Source organism: Homalodisca vitripennis, chromosome 2 (assembly GCF_021130785.1).
Source record: "Homalodisca vitripennis isolate AUS2020 chromosome 2, UT_GWSS_2.1, whole genome shotgun sequence".
Classification (NCBI taxonomy): Eukaryota; Metazoa; Arthropoda; class Insecta; order Hemiptera; family Cicadellidae; genus Homalodisca; species Homalodisca vitripennis.
The window spans coordinates 26958976-26979387 of NC_060208.1; the positions used below are offsets into that span (position 1 = coordinate 26958976).

The window sequence follows — 20412 nt, forward strand, 5'->3', positions numbered from 1 at the left end:
AGTACAAACAGATATTATAATCTCGCTATAAGCATTAGAAAATTATAAAAATATCATATCTACAAATTATTTGACATTGTAAAAATAAATGTTGAACAGTCTCAAAAGGGTTAATCTTGCATTACTCTTTGGTTTAAAATATTTTAAATTGTTGTTCATTGATTTTAGACAAAAATATAGCACTAAAATAACAATGTTATTAAAAGAAAAATTAAATACAAAAATATAAACATTTTTACAAATCTTATATTATTGCCAAGCAAGAAATATCTAGCAAAAACTGTAGTGAAAACATTGAATAATGCTATGAAACACTTGGAAGAGAATGTTTTTATCACGTCTTGATGTGCAATATCAATGTGGCAGTTCTAGGCATAATTCGACCAAGAACATTCTATGTTATAATTATCATTTGCTAATGAGCAAAGCTCGGAATATCCTTCATCACAACAATTCGTCCTTAACAACTATTAATTCGGCTTATGTAAATATTTATTACTTTTAACATTCAAATCTTCTAACAACACACATAGAGAGTTTAAAAAATAAATCTATTCCGTAATTTACGACGATATGCAAATTTTCAATGGTGTTTCTAGGCCTAACCTAACCTAACACTCAAATTCTCCCATTGGAGTATGACTTACAGATAAATGAATTAACACACACTCCTTACAAAAGGAATGCAAATAATATCCTTACAGAACTTCAACTGCTTACATATATACAGGGTGTCGAGTAAGTACTATTCAGGAATCTCCAATTCAGCCATGAGTCATGAACAAGCTTCTAAAAGGAATGAGTTGACTACCAATCATATGTCTATATACAGATTTTTGAAGCTCACTCATTTTGGAATGTACAGTTCCTTTATGTTAAAACAAAAATACATTGGAAAAACACATAAGAGGATTTCTAAACAACTGTTAAAGTATTCGAAAGGAAACAAGCAAAACTCATATAATTTTACTAGCTTTTTTCCTCCCTCTCGTATGAATCTATTAATTACACCAGATCTAGTAACAACTAAATATCTGTAACTTTCTGTTCTGAAAATACTGCAAATTACTTTAAAATAAGTAAAAGTCATATATTTAATTTATTAATGCTGTTCTTAGCTTATAAACAAAGATATTACAGTGTACTGCACTACAGCCATTATGTCTGACCAATATAATTACAAAATAAAGTGTTGTAACTTATCCTTTTTCCTACATCCTGTTTCTTTTTTGTAAAATTCCAGGATTTAGCTGTTCATGATCATACAGTAGTTGACAGAATTAATGCTGAAAATAATATTGTTTTAATTTATTAAAATGAAACAAACAGGTATTGTTATATTTTTAAAAGAGAAAACTCAAGTTAAATCACATGAAAAGTGTTATTAGTACTTACGAAACATCTTCAAAAATATTTAAATATTGTATTTCTTTTCAGTAAATATTAAATATTTGTACAGACAGATATCATTAACGATAAAAACATTGCCTGTACCTCGGTAAATGTATTAGATTCATAAGAGACAGGTTATATCAGGTTATTATGCTGGGAAAGAGTTCATCGTAAACAGTGCATCTACTGAATTTTCCCAGTTTCCTTTCCAATTCTTTAACCTTCTTGACATAAAGCATTGGATTGTTCCTATACATAGAGATGACTACGAGAGAATACAGCAGCGTCGCACCTTGGCGTCGCCGATGACGTTGTCACCAGTATGACCGGCAAAACGCCTGACTGTAGGTTGATCAGGCTCAGATCCGCAAATAGAAGAGCGAGCACTTGGCTGCACCGACATGTCTGGGCTCGAATTGCGATTCTGCGCTCGCTGCTTCTTCAGCTCAGCAAGCGTCCCAGCATTAATTGTCACGGACACATGGATGTTGATCTTGCCGTTGCCTTCCGTCGTATAGCTGGTTTCTGTTGGTAGTTCTGGACAAATTTTATAAAGTTACAAAGTTAACGTAAAGTGTCAATCAAACATGTTTATGTTTTGAATAAACTATTAATTTGTGTACTGAAATCACAAAATATCAATTTTCTTAACATATGAAGGCTAAGCCTTCTAACCAAAGTCTTTTTTAGATGAATAATTGTAGTCTTTATATAAAACGCAATTTCGAAAAAACATTTCCTGTTTATTAGTGATTTTCAAGACTATTTATAACTCAATACACACTCACTATCCTGAATAACAAATTTACACTCATGTTCTTGATTATATAAGAAATGTATGAATTAAGAACATCCTCATAAAATAAATCACTTGTTCTTTGTTAAAAACTAATAATTGGTTATGGATGAGTTTTTCCAGTCTTCAAAATGTAGTGTTAAGGTTTTGTAACATACAATGATGAATAATGTCTAAAATTCTGTTATTCTTTTAATTCAATTGTATTGTTACACTACAATACCAAAGGATTTTTATATTATTAAAAGAAGGCTAATTGGAGTAGGTTTTCCACAGCTATATTGTTACACTTCTTTCAAAGAATAAGACAAGAAACGTGTAACGGGTATAGGCCTAGCCTGTAACCTAAATCAACTTTTACAATTAATAATAAATTCGAGAATAATATAATACAATAAATAATATTTTTCTATTAATAATAAATCTAAATGAATAGGAATCCAAACCGACAATTTAATTGCTTAGTTAATGTTATCATTCTCATATTTGAGAATAATCAAATTTCAATTCATTATGAAGCTTAGTTGTGCATGGTGACATAGCCCGTCACTGACAGTTTTGTAACCTCAAACATAAATCTCGAATGGTAAAGCGGCCATATTTAATAAAACTCGATAGTTCCTCATCAACATCAAAGAACAAAGCTAAACACGGCAAAACGCGTGCCACGATTGGCTAACGTAACGATTACTCTCATTGGAGGGTAGCGACCCCGCGGGAACGCAAACTCGTTCTCTGCGCACCGAATTCGAGTGGGTTGTTAGCCAGAAGTAAAAGCGGATCATTTTTCGACCAGAAAAACGGAAAATTTCCGTTTTGAAGGGTATCACTTTTCCCTCTCTGCGCTACTGACGCGGAGTTTGGGAAAGAGAGAGTCTTCTTCCTCGACCTCTTGATGATGTAGTACGTTGTGAAACAGTTTTCAAAACTTTTCAATTATTAATCAGTCTTTTTTCAATGTGATCCAAATTTTAATTTTTCAATTATCTGTGAGGACCGCCGTGTCGCCATCATGGGATTTGGTGAATATGTTTAAGAGTATTTAAACCTTTTCGATCAACATTTTAACTAATCAGACTCTAAATTTTAACTGCTAGGGAGTAGGGGTATTTTCTAATTAATTATTTCAAGCTAATTGGATTTTGTGTTGTAGGATGTTATTTTAAGCATAGCCATAATTTCATTTCATCAAAATCATGTTTCATTAGTATTAGTTTTTATTCAATAAATCTAAAATTTGTTTCTATCAAAATTTTATTTTCATTTTACCACTCATAGCTGCCCTACGCCGCACCCATTGTAAAACGACCCTGTAAAGACAAAGAGTCTAAAGCTAATATATTTTTCACAAAACCTATCTTGTTACTATTTATTATAATGTAACGTATCCGTTACAAACGATTGTAACTTTGTAAATTAAAGAGCAGAATTGAAATTATAAAAAATGTTTCTATTTTTTATGTTTTAAAATTCAAATAATTTCTATCTTATTCCAAACACTATTCAAGAAAATCATTGCTGCCCATACCTATCGATTTGAGAAAGCACCAGACTTTCTCAAGAGATGAAACAACAGTTTGTTTTCATGTACAGAGGCTCACTTACCCAGTGATCCTTTGTCCAGCTCAACACCAGGCAGCGTGTCACTGTCCTTTCCTTCGGGCTCCCTACGTGACGGCAAGGTCAGCGGCAGGTCTCCATTATGTTCAGACCAGCCTCCGTCCGATCCTGCCCCACCGTTGACCACTGACTTCACCCCAGTGTCGGTGACATCCACAGCAGGCTGCTTGAAGACCTGTCAGCAATCGTTAATAATAAGTTATACCACTGGACAAAATTTACTCTATGTTATTTACCTCTTGCCAATATCATTATTGTATTCTGCAATACTTTTGGAGTTTAAATGTTCCCTCATTTGTGTACAGTTATTGGAGGATGAAACTTTCAATGCCGATTCACATTTCGGTCCCAGTCTGCAAAAACTCACCTGCCCTACCTGGTTTCACATAACAGAATCCCTATGCAATATTTTGGCAGGAGTCAAAACTATTTCAAACAGTTATTTATCTAGTGAGATAAATAAATACTCAAAAATCTAGTGAGATAGAGGAATCATTTAATTTTTTGTTACTACTAAATTGTTTACTTTATTTGGTTTTCTGAAAAAAAAAAAGGAAAATTTATATCAGCTAATTGTTTCAACACTACAGAAACAATATTCCCTACTGTTTAGAATGGCTTAGGATAACATGGTTTTCATTGCACAATGTTAAAATATAAATTTTTGTCAATACATTAATGTAGTATGAATCTAAATAGTTTTTAAATGTACATAAATATTAAATGTACGTATTCTGTTTTCATGAAGTAAAAACTAATGTTATAAATGGAATAGAAATAAAACTGTGTCCGATATACTCGCATGTTTTTACTTTCCAGAAATTACACTAACACTCTCATATGTGTTTTCACAACAAAATTGATCAGTAATTAGTAAAGTCTTATGTTATGAAAATAGTGTAACGCTAATAAGTATAACTGTATTGTAACATATTTGTATTAAAACACACAGATACGGGCACACAAACACAATATATATTATTTTACATTCGACAAACACATCTGCTGATGAAAGAAAACAAAATCATATCAGAAAGTGACTAAAAAATCTTGGAGAAAGCATGAAAATAAAAAAAAATTGTTTTAATCAATCATTTTAAACCCCTCATTGAATGCCTCCATGTAGTTAGATGGCTAAAATAACTTGTACCACATTAACCAAATTTGAATAATCTTTGACACCTATGCTGAGCACTGTCACAAGAGGTTTAAATGTATTCATATGTTTGTAGAAATATCAAGTGTTAAATGCTTAATGAGAATAAAATTCTTTATTAAAAGTTTCTATCAGGATCAATAACTGTTTGATCAATTATTTGGCAAATATTGCCAGAATTACACTTTCAGATAGTGAAATAATTTTTGTCTGCAATTATTATAATACTGATTTATTAATATAATTAGCGAGATACTGTTATAAAATCAAACGATTCCTAAAAATATATTGGTAAAAATGAGATTTATAATTCAAATGATGATTTAAATTCTCTCATAAGTGAACTACAGGATAGTCCAATGAGTGTGCACTTATTAGGGGTTTCGTCCTGCATAAGAGTACAACAATTTCTGGGCTACTACTAATGTTTTTACTAAGATACTGCGACATCTAGTGCAGTTATTCCGATAATGCTCTACAGATCTTAGTTCTGTATGAGAGTGGTATATAGTGGTAATGTGTAGATTATTATACGTGTAACAGTTTGATGTACTATTCTTCCCAGCGGGCCATTACTGTCCGAAGATATACTCAGGTTTGGCTGTTATAATGTACAACGTGCTGTGCGGCCTTGCAAAACGGCAAAATTTTTGAAAAAGACTTATTCATATAGTAATTCAAAGTTAGAAGGACATAAACCAAATTCAGGAATAAGGAAACAATTTTTTAATTGGAACAAAATTATTTGAAATTGTCCGATCACTAATAATAATAATAAGTTCCCAAAACATTAACAACTATAAAATATTTCCCCCAAAAATTAGTGCTAGAAGCATAATGCAAAAAAAAAAAACACTTTAGCTTATTGCTAAACACTACACAGAACATCAACCATGAACACAAATACTACTAGCACTGACAAAACAACATCAAAGGAAATTCTGACATTCAAAATGAAAAAATTCAAGCCCAACAACAAAAACGATCCCAACATTCCAGCCAACCAAACGTGAAAGCGGTCCAACCGGTTGGTCCAGTTTACCTCGAGCGGAACGCAGGGCTCTAGATTGGTGCTCTCGCCGTCCCCTTCCGTCTGGGCCTCTATGTACGGAATGTCTAAACCAGGAGGTATCTCTACAGACGGAATGATAAGTTCATCTTCTGCGGAAGTTGGGGGTTCTAGTGGTGTTAGGTCTACAGGAGTTTGTGACACTTCTGAGCCGCCCTAGCAATCATTCACGCAACAATGATAATACCAGTTATTATTCATGATGCCTGCGTACTTCACAATGTTAGTTCTAGAAGCATAACAGAGATGGAAGGTGTAAAAAAAGAACAGTCAATAAGACTGTTGGCAGAATTATAATTATCTACAGTACATGTTTGGAGAAAGGGAAGTTTAAGTTAATTTATCAAGTAATTTCATTTCACGCAGTAAGCCACTGTAATCAAGAGTTCACAGAGGTCCATAAAGAAACTGCAAAGATTGTAAAAATGTATTTACATTTTGCACCGTGCAAATGCACCAAAATCCAGATTTTATTCTTTGCTACTATGATTTGTGCTCGAACTATGTGAAACCTTAAGGACGATTGAATGAAGATGAAAATTTACTGTGCGATATTTAAGAGCACAAAAAACTTGATATTTGGGAAAAAAAATTAATTTTGAAAAAGATTTTAATCTAGAAATTGCTGCAAAATATTACCTTCACAGAAATTTTAACTTCAATATTTCTGAGTATATGACATAAAGAAATAAAAATAAAAACTAATTTGTAAACTTTTCTGAACAATCAAGTTATTTACTTTAACAGGAAAAAATTATATATAATCCAAATTCATGGAGGTAGATATAACTTATTTTATATCATACATGTCTAGGTATGAAGTTCAGCTATGATCTGCAACAGTAAATTTTTGTTGCAATTATTGTTTTTACTATCTCTGACACATCATATATAATTAGTTTTGAGTGTCACTGAGAAATAATGACAGTAGCCGAGGGTTAGCCAGCTCACCTCCTGTGCCTGTCGTCTAAGCCTTGCCTCCTCTACCGCATCTTTTTTGCTGGTGAGCGTCTTGTCACGTACGCTGGTCCGGCGCACTGACTGTGTACGCGTGTTGTTGCTCTGAGTACGCTTGACACGCCGCCTCGCCTCGGCCGCACGCTTGGTCTCCTGCTCCGTCCTCAGTTCTGTGATTCGCTCTCTGAGCTCGGGATCTTCGCAGATATCTGCCACACAGAAAACAAATTTCACAGACTATAATTGAGTGTGAATAGCATTAATTCGTAAAAAAGTGGTAAAGAACATTCAACACATAAAACCATAATTTATATATCATTCTTAGGAATGGGAAAATAGCATTCTGAACCAATTTTTGATCATCTCAAACAATATTAAATCTAAAAAACATACATTGAATACTCAGTTAATTTATTTGATATATTATTACACACATCATATTTAATATAGCTGGAGTACGTTATTTACCTAAAATTATATTTTTGATTTCAGGATTCAAAAGTATTTGACTAAGTGAAATCATACACAAAACAAATGCATAATCAAGGGTATATTATGGAGTCACATTTCATAATAAAATATAGCATACAAATTTCGCCTTAGGAATCAAAATCAATGTTTCACATACATTTTTAGGGGAGTAAAGGATAAAAGTACAGTAAATTTTAACTTTTATTGGTCATCACTTCGGCTGACAGAATTGTTATGAACATTAACGATTTCTATAATGAAATTTTTAATTGAATTAGGTTGAGAATTAACTCATTGAAGACATGCAGGTAACTACATCCTCTATACAAAATTTGTTTGTGAGTAAATTATTACAGTAGTTATTAACATGTTAACGATGACGTGTACCCCATCAAGAACACGTGATCTTTCACGACTGCTGTCGTGTACCTTATCGGGTATACACAAGGCTTTTGTAAAGTGCGTTGTTCGTGCGATTGGGTACACTTTGTATGCATTTCATTATTGCGTTTCCTGCACTTAAATAAATACCTCCATCGTGTACTCCATCGGGCGCACAATTGCTTAATTTTTAAGGTAAACTTTTTTTAGGTAACCCTTGGGGGTACACGGTAGAAAATTGAAAAAACATGATAAAATAATTGTTTTTTTGCAAACTTACGAAGCCCACATACTTTTCTCGTTATACTTAGACTATTACGGTTTTATCCATTATTATTCAAAAATTCGACGGCAAATAAAAGTATCGAAATTGCTGATGTTCTGAACGTGTTAATAAAACTACCAACTTTATGTTGCATAATCTAATATGAATTCATTTTAAAATCAAGGAAGGTTTTTAGAACTGGATAATGTCGATGAAGAATAATGTTTTATATGTTACATTACGTAATTATCATTCATATGTTCCTAGTATTGAGAAGAGAGTAGTTATGATTGATATATTTTTATTAAATGTTAGAAACTTTATTATTGTGCAATTAAGATTTTGAAATAAAAACGTGTTATTCATAATAAGACAATTCCATAATAATCCATGATAGCTACTTAATACCAACTTATAGTTGCCCACTAAAATTATCTTTTGCGGCATGAGTGTGGACACAAATTATTAAATAAATAAATAAGGATACAGTTTACACTAATCTTCTAACCTGCAGGAGTCTCATCATGTTTGGTTCGCGCATTGAGGTCGGCTCCATTGTGGACCAGAAGCTCCAACACCTCCAGCTATAACAGAAAACCAGGTTTTAACACAACCACCAATGTTTACAATTTATATATATATATATTTATATATATATATACATAAATGTTTGTCTGTATGTCCTTTATAGGCTCAGAAACTATTTGACCGACCATTACAAAAATATATGTATGTATATGCATTTATTCACGTAGAAGATTTATATGCTATGCCCATTGATGTAACTCACCACCAGGTGGTGCTGCAAAATATAAAAGTTATCAAAGTGCCTGTACATTATAAACTGCAATTACAAGACAGTTACGTATATTAAATAGCCAAACACTATTTGAAAGCGCTAAGTTTTGATGTATGTTTATTTTTTAAATAAATTTCTGGTTGAACTTAAAGCTTGAGTGTTAGATCACTTTATAATAAAGTACATGTACGTGTACAATGGCTATAAAGACACACTTTTGACAAATTTTCACAGTTGTGGCAACAAGGTAAACTCTACATTGGCATTGGAAATATAATTCACTTCAATCAGAAGTGCTCATACATGGGCAAAGCTTACGAAAAGCCTGCGAAGCTATAGGAAACAGCTAGATAATTATAAAATAAAATTTTTTATAAGTCAATAAATATTACTTATTCATAATATGAAAATGTTAAATAACAAATCAAATAAATTTCAACTATGTTACTTTTTCTATTATAAAATCTATATACAATGACATTAATTTCTGTTGTCAAGTTAGGGCTCGAATTAGTCTTCATCGAAATGGACACGTGTAGAATTGAGGAAACTAATTGTCTCTAAAATCGGCGGAGGGGGGGAACACTTGTACATGTCAAACTTTGACTTCTACAAACGCACCGCTTGGTGGAACTGCATCTCACATATCTGTCTGGTCCTGGTGGTCTGGACATCTTCATAGATGTTAGCTCTTGGCATAGTTTCCATCCCCATTTCAGTGATCTATTTCGAACCCAAGCTCAGACTGTGAAATGGTATAGTCTTAAACTGTGAATAGTCTCTATTGGAGGTAAAGATTTTCTGGTTTCACATGAATGGCTTGCTTTTATATGCGTTTTGAAGTGTCAGTATAATCCAAGTTCCATTGGAACCACCTTAAAAAGATACCATGGCTTTGTTGCTAACAAATTTAATTTTATAGCTACAAGCTCTTTAAAAGTATTACTTTTTATTACATAATAAACTGTCAATAAAAATTGTGGATTGCATATACTAGGCATTAACAGAATCCCCCACCAGAAATTCTACTTCTGGTTAACTAACAGGTTCACTAACCAATGTTTACTGGAAGATTTCCTACAGAAACACACTGACTTATTGGAAGTTAATGTGTTGTTGTACTTACATGACCCCAACAGGCTGCGGCATGAACAGGCTGCCAGTTGTCATTGTCCCGAACATCTGTGCTGACATGTTGATCCAACAGGAACTCTACAACCCTCAGGTATCCATTGGCTGCAGCTATGTGTAACTGTAATATCAAGTATAATCAATAAACGTGATGACTAAAGTCATGAATCATACTGAGACAAAATACAGTCTTAAATATTCTGGGACACCTATATTTTAGCTTACATGATCATTAGCACACAGAAGTAATAAACCATAATTTACTTTTTGTAGAAAAATACACTATCATAAACTCTTTCCCTATAGCTGTTTAGATTTCCAATGCTTAAACAATAATTCCTAATTCCAAAATAAATTATAAGTCTATAACATCCTCTGGGTAAAGTTTGTACTCTATGTACTTCCTTACATAAGTAATATGTTACCTTTATATTAACAATTAACAAATATATTTCTACCTCTTCACATTTAAAGGAATCTTACTTTCTTTCAGTACAACATATTTTTCCTTTTATTTGGCTCTGCAGTTGCTGTAACTACCATTTTTTAAATACTGAATGTATTGTATGCATTAATGAACTAAAGGTTTTTAAATCCTTTTTTTAAATAATTAAACATCCCATTGCATGTATAAATCTTTTAATGATTTTCCACATCCTTCAAAATGTCCCTAAACATTTCAGTGAACACGTTTCTCAATTAATTCCTTTTGCAAATAATTAACACACTGATTTATAAATTAATAATAATTAATTTCGCCTCAAAATCCTGTGGACTTACAGGAGTGGCACCCTGCTCGTCACATGTCTCCATGTCGTAGCCTTGGCCGGCAGCTAGTGTCAGGTCTGCCAACATCTGGGTTTCAGTGAGTGCGCGAGTCTCGTCTATCAGCTGCTGAGTCACGCCACGGCCAGCCATCTCCCGCTCTATATGCTCCAGCGCGGCCTCGTCCTCGCAGATATCGTACGCCATATTTCCATCAGCGTTCACAGCCAACAGATCTGCTCCACTGTTTATATACAAGTAATATTATCAAATAATTCAACAATTTATATAAGGAAAAACAACCAATGCAGAGACTCTAATAAACAATGAAAATATGGTTAGCATATTTTGATAAAACCCGTTTAAAATCTAACAATACATCAATATCTGGTTCATCAGCATGATCACTGTGTATACATCCATAGTAAGAATAAGAAGGCTGTGTCAGAAAAATGACAACAGTTCAGTCAAGTTAAACAAAATAACTCTAATATTTTAAATGTTTGTATTAAAACCGAAAAATACTATAAAACTTTGAACACTTAAACAATATTTTTTAATATGTACTGGATATTTTCAAAAGTACGAGTACAAAGTAAATACATAAATTGTAACCTTAACAGTACACATTCCTTCATTTCATAAGTACTGCTTTAGTCAACAATGTCAATACCAAAAATAAGTACAGTACTTGTAAAAATAGGTTTTGCCTTAACTATAAAGTAGGTTTATCAAAACTAAACTGCAGAATTCTTGTACTAAAACCTTACATGGATATTCATTAATTAAAAGCATTGAAAGTCAAAGTCAACAATAACAAAAAAAAAGCATGGGAAACATGGTGGTAGCCATGGATAATACAGTGATAGACAGGGAAATACAGAAACATATCTTAGATTGGCAGCCCTGCACTGCCACACAGAGCAGCGTCTTCTCTTCTGCAGCCAGAGTTTTTAAGGCTAACATAACAGGACGTCTGTTAAAGTACTTCGGAATGAAGCTGTTCAACAAACTGCCTGACTACCTGAAAGATGACAACCAAAGAACCATTAAGGGAATCCTTCACCATTGGCTCCAGAACTAGGCCTTCTACACACTTGAGGAATTCTATTCATGGAATGACAATCTTTTAATAGACATCTATTCTGACATCTTTACCCAAAAATGCATTGATTTTAAAATCTTTACATTAATTGACTTACAATAGGTTCTTACACAATGCACTGAAAGTACAACACAGAGTATATCTTGTTTAAGTCAAGGTTTGGATATACATATAACAACTTGACTATCCGAATTTGTGATGAAACTTTAAAAATTGTTGATCTGTTTATTAAACTTTGTATACAGGCAAGTAAAGTTCTTGCCTGAAAGTCAATTGTAGGAGAATAACAGAAGGTTTACAGTTTATGATGTTAAAGCTTTTGCAACGAGTTTTCTTAGTACTGTGGATATATTTACGAGACTGAAAACTAAGTTGATACAATTACACATAGAAATAATCAATGATTTCTTCAGAGCTGGCTGTAGTGATACGACCTTGAGAACTCCACAAGAAAACCTGAACACTTTAACCAGTTGTTGGTTTACAAATTTTGTTATTTTTAGCTATTGGAACTATTTTTTTTTAATTGGCTTTGTTTAAATTGAAGTGAAGCCAATAGTCTAATTGTGCAGCGGATATGTCCAAGGTACAATAAAAACAGAAATAAAACCATAAAATACTCCATAGAATTCAACAACTCACTGTAGCTGTCTGCACTGTGTGATTACAGTGAACTCACCAAAGTGGAAACAGGACCTATACTGACATCTAGTAGAAAATACCAAAAATACAGGTGCGAATGTAATAAAAAAGGCTTCTTGTACAATATAACAGCAGACAACAGATAAAAAAAGAAATATAAACGTGCGTAATATTTCTTCAGAGGTACAGTTTTATACAGTCGCTATGAACGTAATACATAAAATGTTATGTCAAAAACCATGAAGGTGTTAAGCCCTTATTATTGATTGATGAGAGGATATGATTAAAATGCATACAAAAGCTTTTTAGGTTTTCTTTAAAAGTGTATACTTTTTGTATACTTAAACAATAAATTATAAAAAAGGTTGATATTTTTTCTGAATAATCAACAAAAATATCAAAAGAACCGAAAAGCCATTGGATCCATATAAGTTGTATGTTTAAAATTAAACACCTTCCATATATAAAAGTGTAAAAGTGTTCAAGGTTTAACATTGTTCTTATGGGGATAAAATAAGGACAGTCACCAGTACAACCGGTTCTTAAAATCAAAGTGCCCAGATAAAGTGTTACCAGTACTCTAGACATAATCGTTTTACATTTTTAAAAGTAAAGATCTTATTAGAAAAAGGAATCTTATTTGAGCCATAGTTTTCAATCCGAAAAATTCGAATCAGTTTGAAAATTTTATCTGAATAACCAATCAAAAATATCCAAAAAACTAAAAAAAAAACGTTTGGATGTGTTTTACGAATATCTTTCAAGTTAGACATCTCTCATAACTCTGTGCCCACAAATAAAGTGTGAAAGTACTTGAGGTTTAACGTTATTCTGATGTGATTAACATCAGGACAGTCACCAGTACAACCGGTTCTTAAAATCAAAGTGCCCAGATGAAGTGTTTGAAGTTGTTGTAAAAGCATCAAAGTTTAGTCAACACTGGAAGGCTGGTCAAAAGTCACATCCAGCGTAGGGATATGGCCAGTTAGATACACACAATTGGTTTTAGAGACTATTGTGAACTGTTCACAGACAATATATCCTCTTTGTTGATTCTCTTTGTGCAACAAACTATGTAATTTGTGGTTAGATCCCAAACTTCTGCTCAATGATTTCCTCCTGTTTTCTGGTAGTGTGAGTGCTTATTAACTCAGTGTGCAATAACTGTTGGTTTTGACAACAATTTGAATTTATAATTAATACGATGATAATCAAAATTTAAACATCGCCCATTAGTGAAATACCATCTTGAATGGTTTGTTATAATGCACTATGGGTTTAGTGATTTCTTTTGAACAATATTTCTGGGATGTCAAAATGATGATTGAGAATAATAGGATGAACTGTTTGTATGCTTTGAGGATAAAACTGATGAAGACTGTTAATTACCATATTTCTAAAGCTTTATCATCTAATGATAGCGATACTAAAACTTTTGAAAGACATATGACTAGACCTCAAGTTGTTGTATTTAGACTTTTGCCTTTTTGGAAGATGACTTTAACTGCAGTATTTTTCAAGACAAGAGCTAAGAGACAATAACACTTTAACCTAAAATGAAATTTTACAATACTTCTTGAAAATAAAATTGAATATACTAAAAGGGTTAGTATAAAATTAATTTTTTTATTCTCTGGTCAATTGATAAATTATACAAAGCTATAATGTTAATCTTTAATATAATTTTTAATAATTCAGTATTCATCAGCATTTAACAAAAGGTGTTAAATTATCTGTTTTAAGTTGTAAAAAACTTAAATCAACACCTGCTGCTTGCAATTGTAAATGTATTGACTAATTGAAAGAGACAAAAACATAGTAAATAAAACATTCAATAGAGTACATTTAATAACTAAGTGTCAATAATTGATGACAATTGAATGAAAATCAGGAGTCAATTGGTAGCTGCAGCTGGCTATCTCCATTAATGCACAATGCACAATGGGGTCTATAATACGTTTTGGGCTTTTGTTGTAGTGATTATCAAGACCTGAGTAAACACTGATAGTAGCTGAGGAACCTCCTCCTCCTATTGTTACAGTTTGAGAGGCCTGTTACAGCTGTGTTACAAGTTCATGGAATTTAACAGCAAAAAATGTACTGAACACTAATTAACTTTATTTAAATAATGTATTTCACCTGCAATTTACATGTAACATGGTGTTTGCAATAAAATAAATAAATAAAATTTAGATTTAGTGTATGAATTTATTCATAAAAGTGAATATTTAATTTAAGTATTCGTTCTTCATTATTAATATATTATTTTAGGTCTACTTACAAGATGACAAATTTCTTCCGAAAGCACGGTTTTTTAACCTCTTAACGCCCACTGTGCCAAATTTGTCACATACCCATTTTATGCATGTAGTATAGTGTCAGAATGAAAATTACAACCTTAAATGCCCATTGTGACACATATGGAACTATTTTCAATAATTTACTGTACTGTGCTGTTGCCTGGTGGCAGTTATGTGAACTACAGCCAGTGAGCAGATCTACCATACACAGTAAACACCAATTCTTCATAACCTCTAAGTCTTCATACCTGTATTTAGCAGAAAAAAAGTAAGTACCCTTTTTATAAAATATGGTCTAGTTTACATAGTTAACTGAAAGTGTGTTACAGTAGTTTTAGTTCATAAAATATGTCTAGTTTATGTTTTATGATGCTTTTTAGGTTTGTGCCAAATTTGTCACATTGGGCACAACTGTAAAACTGCAGTTTTTCAGTTCGTCCCAAAAATGGCACATTGGGCATTAAAGTCAACCTACAAGCTTTTTGTACAACAATGTTTATTTTTGTCAGATGTCACATTGTCGACTAAGAAGACATAACAACACAACTTCGCTTTTACCCCCCGATGACAGTGAAGACAGTTTGGTGGATGACTCAGATGAGGATCCAGATTACACCCCTGGCCGTGACAAAAAGAACAAGTTAGCCTTATTTTGTAAGTTTATTTATACCATTAATTCCATAATTAACTTAGTTAGGCTCATACTTACTAATCTAAATTTATATTCAATACTAATAGGCTATGTTCTGTTTATTATATGTCTTTTCTTGTTATGACAGCACCATTTTTAATGCACACGGTTAGGATAATTCAGATTATGTTACACTAGGCTGTATAGAAAATTGTTTCAGCGGTGCTGTTATATACTAGTAAAGACCTCAATATGTTATTTATTTTAGTGTGAAATACATACTTTTTTGTGGTTTGAAAAAAAGCAAGGCAACAGCGAGTTTGTTTTGTTTCAGTGAACAATGCAGCGAGCTCCAGTGATGTCACAGATGAAGACGAAGAGAACATCCCTTCAACGTCTACAGCCACAAAAAAGAAGATTCCAAAAAAACCAGCACCTGCTTGGAATGAAGTGAATCCAGATAACAGTGAGAAACCTTCTCCGCCAATGCTAGAATTAAGTAACGAACATGTACTTCAGTCTCCAGTTGACTACTTCAAAGATTTTTTTGACAATGACCTTTTAACTTTGATTGCTACTCAGTCAAACTTGTATAGTGTCCAAAAAAATCCGAATAAACCCTTGAATACGTCAGAGAAGGAAGTAGAGCAGTTTATAGGCATTTGCATCTACATGAGCATTTATGGTCTACCTAGGAGTAGGATGTATTGGAATGGAAATACACGAGTAGAAAAGGTTGCACATGTTATGTCACGTAACAGATGGGAGGAACTGAAGGCCAACTTGCACTTCAATAACAATGATCACATGCCATTACAGAATGATCCAAACAAAGATAGGCTATTTAAAATCCGCCCACTAGTTGATGCTCTTCAAAACAAATTCAAAAACATTCCTATTGAGGAACAAATGCTCTGTGTTGATGAACAGATTGTGCCCTTCAAAGGCACATCTTTACTAAAACAGTACAACCCGATGAAACCCCACAAGTGGGGATACAAACTGTTTGTACTTTGTGACAGCAAGGGTCTGATTCACAATTTTGAGATCTACACTGGTCGCATACTACCTGCTACTTCCCTACCTGACATTGGAGCTAGTTCAAATGTTGTTTTACGACTGGTTGAACACTTGCCTCGTAATGAAAACAAATTCTTAATCTATTTTGATAACTGGTACTCATCACCAGCTCTCTTAGTGACTCTAGCAAATATTGGTTTCCAATCCCTCGGGACCATTCGACTAGGACGATTTCCAGGCTTGTTGTTTTCACCTGACCAAGAAATGAAAAAGAAAGGCCGTGGGTCTTATGAGGAAAAAGAGGCAACAATTGATGGGGTAAAAATTAGGGCTGTAAAATGGTTAGACAATCGAGGGGTGTCTCTTGCGTCAACTTTTGAGTCTGCTTGCCCTATCAACACTGTGCAACGCTTTGACTCTAAAGGTCGTGAGCAGATTGATGTCACTTGCCCTAAAATCGTTACAACATACAATAAGTTCATGGGGGGAGTGGACCTTCTAGATGGACTTATCAGCTACTACCGAATTAATCTAAGATCTCGGAAGTTTTATTTGAGGTTTTTCTTCCACTTTGTTGACGTAAGTATTGTCAATGGATGGCTTCTCTTCAGACGAGACTGTCAACATAATGGAATTGCTAAGCAGGGAGTAATGGATTTGCTAGCTTTCCGGTGTGAGGTGGCCGAGTCTCTTTGTAACTTAGGAGCTGACCCAATAAAAAGAGGAAGGCCATCAACAGACAGGGTAGAGAACGAATTTTCAAAGAAAAAGAAGAAAGGTCCATGTGTCAATATCCCTATACCAGATGTTAGAAAAGATGGAGTTGGACATTGGCCATCTGTTGTCGAAGATAGGCAGAGATGCAAGCATCCCTTCTGCAAGCAGAAATCATCCATTATGTGTGAAAAGTGTAAAGTTCACCTCTGCCTAAACAAAGGAAAGAACTGTTTTGTGGATTTCCACTTGTAAGGTGCTCCTTATACTGTGTAGTAATGTGTTTTACTTATAATTCTAAATATACTGTAATTATGAAGCAATATACTATTAGTTTTTCTTATGTCCTGTTTACTTTCTCTAAAGTGCACTATTTTCTCTATTGCCCAATGTGCCAGATTTGGCACTTACCCAAAATTTGGTTAAATAGTAAATTTAAAAATCTGAAAAAAATTACAGGTCATCTAAGTACCATTTAAAGTAACTTTTAGCATAAAATAATTTTTTTTATATACTGCATCATGTAGTGGGCATTAAGAGGTTAAAGAATTATAAGATAAAATTCATTTTTGAAGAAATTATGCATGACAAACAGGAATTAAGCTATTAATTAAGGTTGCAGTGGTGTAACTATGAGTGGTATGAGGAGGATACATCCCCCAAATTCTTAAAAATTACAAAAAAATCTTCACATAAGAGCAATTCAACTTGTTTGAAATACAGTATTTAAATGTTTTACTTTTAATTAAACTTATTTAATGTGGTATTTCAATTTAGATTTATTCTGGTCTAGTACATGCTCCACAATCAGATTCATCCGCTCCTTCAAAACGCTTGATACGCCATGTAAGGTTGCATAGCATCTACCTATAATCCACACTATGGTATTCCACAAGGATACATGTGATGGTAGTCTTATTCTCCAGTATCTATGTAACATTGAACAACCTACTCAGTTACAAGAAACAGCTGGTCATTATTCAGCTGTTAAACCTCATTAATAACTAAATCAGTGTATTGGGTGATGGTACTCAGTAAAACATTTACAATTCTGTTATTATTTGTCATAGCAAAATAAACTTAGTATCAAAGTGTTCAGATAATAGTAACCCATAATTAACTATCATACTATATGAAAATGTTTGGTAAAATCTCCCATTTTTGGGGTATTACAGTTTGAATATTGTGCATGGCTGCCATTTTGAAACCTGACTTTTGCAAAGTTTGAACACAATAACTTAGTTCAAAGATATAATTTATTTACTAAAAATAGAAACAGACGGTAAACTTTTGGGCTACAATTTATATGATATTTCCAACTTATTTTGACCTGACCAGGTGAAGTTTGATAGAGTAGTTTGTGGCTACCCGGTACACCACACAGAATTCCTGTACAATTAATCACCAGGCTTTACAAGAGAGAGAACTTGACAAATTGACAGAATATTGCCAAGTCTCACCTGTCAATAAGGTACCGAACAAGGTGTAGATGTCCGCAGGTGGCGGCAGCATGCAGGGGTGTCCACTTCTCACTGTCCTCAGCGTTCACGTTGGCGCCAAACTGCAGCAACAGCTTCATCATCTCTTCATTGTCGTCAATACAGCACTGCAATAATGTACCAAAATGTGTCAATATTGACAACTGGCATAACGCTTTTCACTAGACATTTAACGTTTTCTAAGGAACTCTCAGGACAAGATAACCCTGGATATGGATAGGGAATTGTCATCATGTCCTCAAATACAGGGTTAGGTTATCCAATGGGAATGTTACAAGAGTTGCAGGTAAATACAACCTTTCAGAATGTTCACTTAACCTGAACCGAACAACAACCTCTTCAAAACTGAGAATCATCCAAAACGGTCATACAAAATACTGCTTCAACACCAAAAACAAAGTTTATGCGTAACCATTCTAAATACTTATTTTGAGAAAAAAAAGATAACAACTTTTCAAGAACACAATTGTTTGAGTAGTTTAAATGATTTAAAGATGGCTGCGAAGACACGAGTGACGACACACGCATTGACAGACCATCGTCATAAAAAACTGATGCTAATATTGAAAAGATCAGTACCCTTGTTTAACTACATTACCGATAATTAGTCAGAATTACTAAATTAGGAATAATTACAGGCCCCAGACAAAATGAGGACATAAGGAGGGTCAGGAGAGGGAGTCACGTGACAAGCCATACGATATTCAGCCTTACTGCTTTCGTTCTGTGGCTCCGCCAATATTAATCCGGTTTTTTTCTATCTATATCTCATATGTTTAGCTGTTACTTGCTACCATTGTTGTTGATTTTTATTTATTAATTTATTTTATTGCGTTACATTCGTACAAGATGGCTATTTTTAACTTTATTCCTTCCATATATGATTATACTGAATCAAGAGGAATTTAATTTTAGATTATTTCAATCTAATGGACTTTCTTTACTATTGGTACGAATTGTACTATTCTAATCAAAAAGTATTTCTTATTAAAAATTTTCTTAACAATATTTTTTTAAATAATTTCAACACACATCAATCTATTTTATTATTTGATGCACAAAACTTACAAATATGTAAAGCTAATAGTTCTTATCAAAAAGCTGTTTTTGTGATAACCTATGGTAAGTTTATAACCAACCTGATGGAGAGCTGTCAACCCATCTTCATTGGTTGAGTCTGGACTGACCCCCTTTTCCAGTAACCTCTGCACTGAAAAGTATTTTTCAAATTACATTTTCAGCAAATACATGTTTTACTCACAAAGTAATCTATGTTGAAATAAAACATTAGCACGGTTTTAATAAGACAAAACAAAAATTAAACCTATAAGTTTTTATTGGAATAATAATAATACTTTTTATTATTGCATTGTTTAGCTATTGCACATGTAAATATTCATAACAAAACATTGTTGTCACTATGAATAAAAAGACTGTCAGCTATTAGAACCTAGGAGTACAGTATAAGAATTCTACACCACTAATTTACACTATACCTAAATACACCATTTGTGTTTTTTCCAAATCTATATATATAAAAATGAATGTTTGTGTGTTTGTCCTTTATGGAATCGTGAACTATTTCCGATCATGATGAAAATTTGTACGTATATGTATTTTTCCACGGAGAAGGTTTATAAGCTATGCCCATCCCTTTCCCGATTCAGGATTCCGCCCCACTGGTTACAGAAATACCCAT

General features: G+C 33.2%; 2 protein-coding genes across 4 annotated transcripts in view; one reads left to right on the forward strand and one right to left on the reverse strand.

Annotated features, from left to right (window-relative positions):
- Window positions 1–864: 864 nt before the first annotated feature.
- The window catches only part of LOC124353721 (protein phosphatase 1 regulatory subunit 16A), a 75210-nt gene continuing 55662 nt past the window's right edge, over window positions 865–20412 (reverse strand). For 2 of the 3 annotated variants that reach the window (XM_046803692.1, XM_046803691.1), the window contains exons 3-11: window positions 19853–19923; window positions 18675–18820; window positions 10818–11046; window positions 10033–10158; window positions 8616–8691; window positions 6985–7199; window positions 6007–6189; window positions 3794–3983; window positions 865–1929 (exon numbers count right to left, since the gene is read on the reverse strand). In XM_046803692.1, coding sequence (XP_046659648.1) covers window positions 1658–1929; window positions 3794–3983; window positions 6007–6189; window positions 6985–7199; window positions 8616–8691; window positions 10033–10158; window positions 10818–11046; window positions 18675–18820; window positions 19853–19923 — 1508 coding nt within the window. In that variant the 3' untranslated portion in view covers window positions 865–1657. The remainder of the gene's footprint in view (window positions 1930–3793; window positions 3984–6006; window positions 6190–6984; window positions 7200–8615; window positions 8692–10032; window positions 10159–10817; window positions 11047–18674; window positions 18821–19852; window positions 19924–20412) is intronic. The other variant, XM_046803693.1, reaches the window with a different exon arrangement.
- On the forward strand, window positions 14868–17539 carry LOC124353719 (piggyBac transposable element-derived protein 4-like). Its single transcript, XM_046803690.1, has 2 exons — window positions 14868–15503; window positions 15815–17539. Exons 1-2 carry the CDS (start codon window positions 15359–15361, stop codon window positions 17467–17469), a joined length of 1800 nt encoding a protein of 599 aa, XP_046659646.1. The 5' UTR covers window positions 14868–15358; the 3' UTR covers window positions 17470–17539.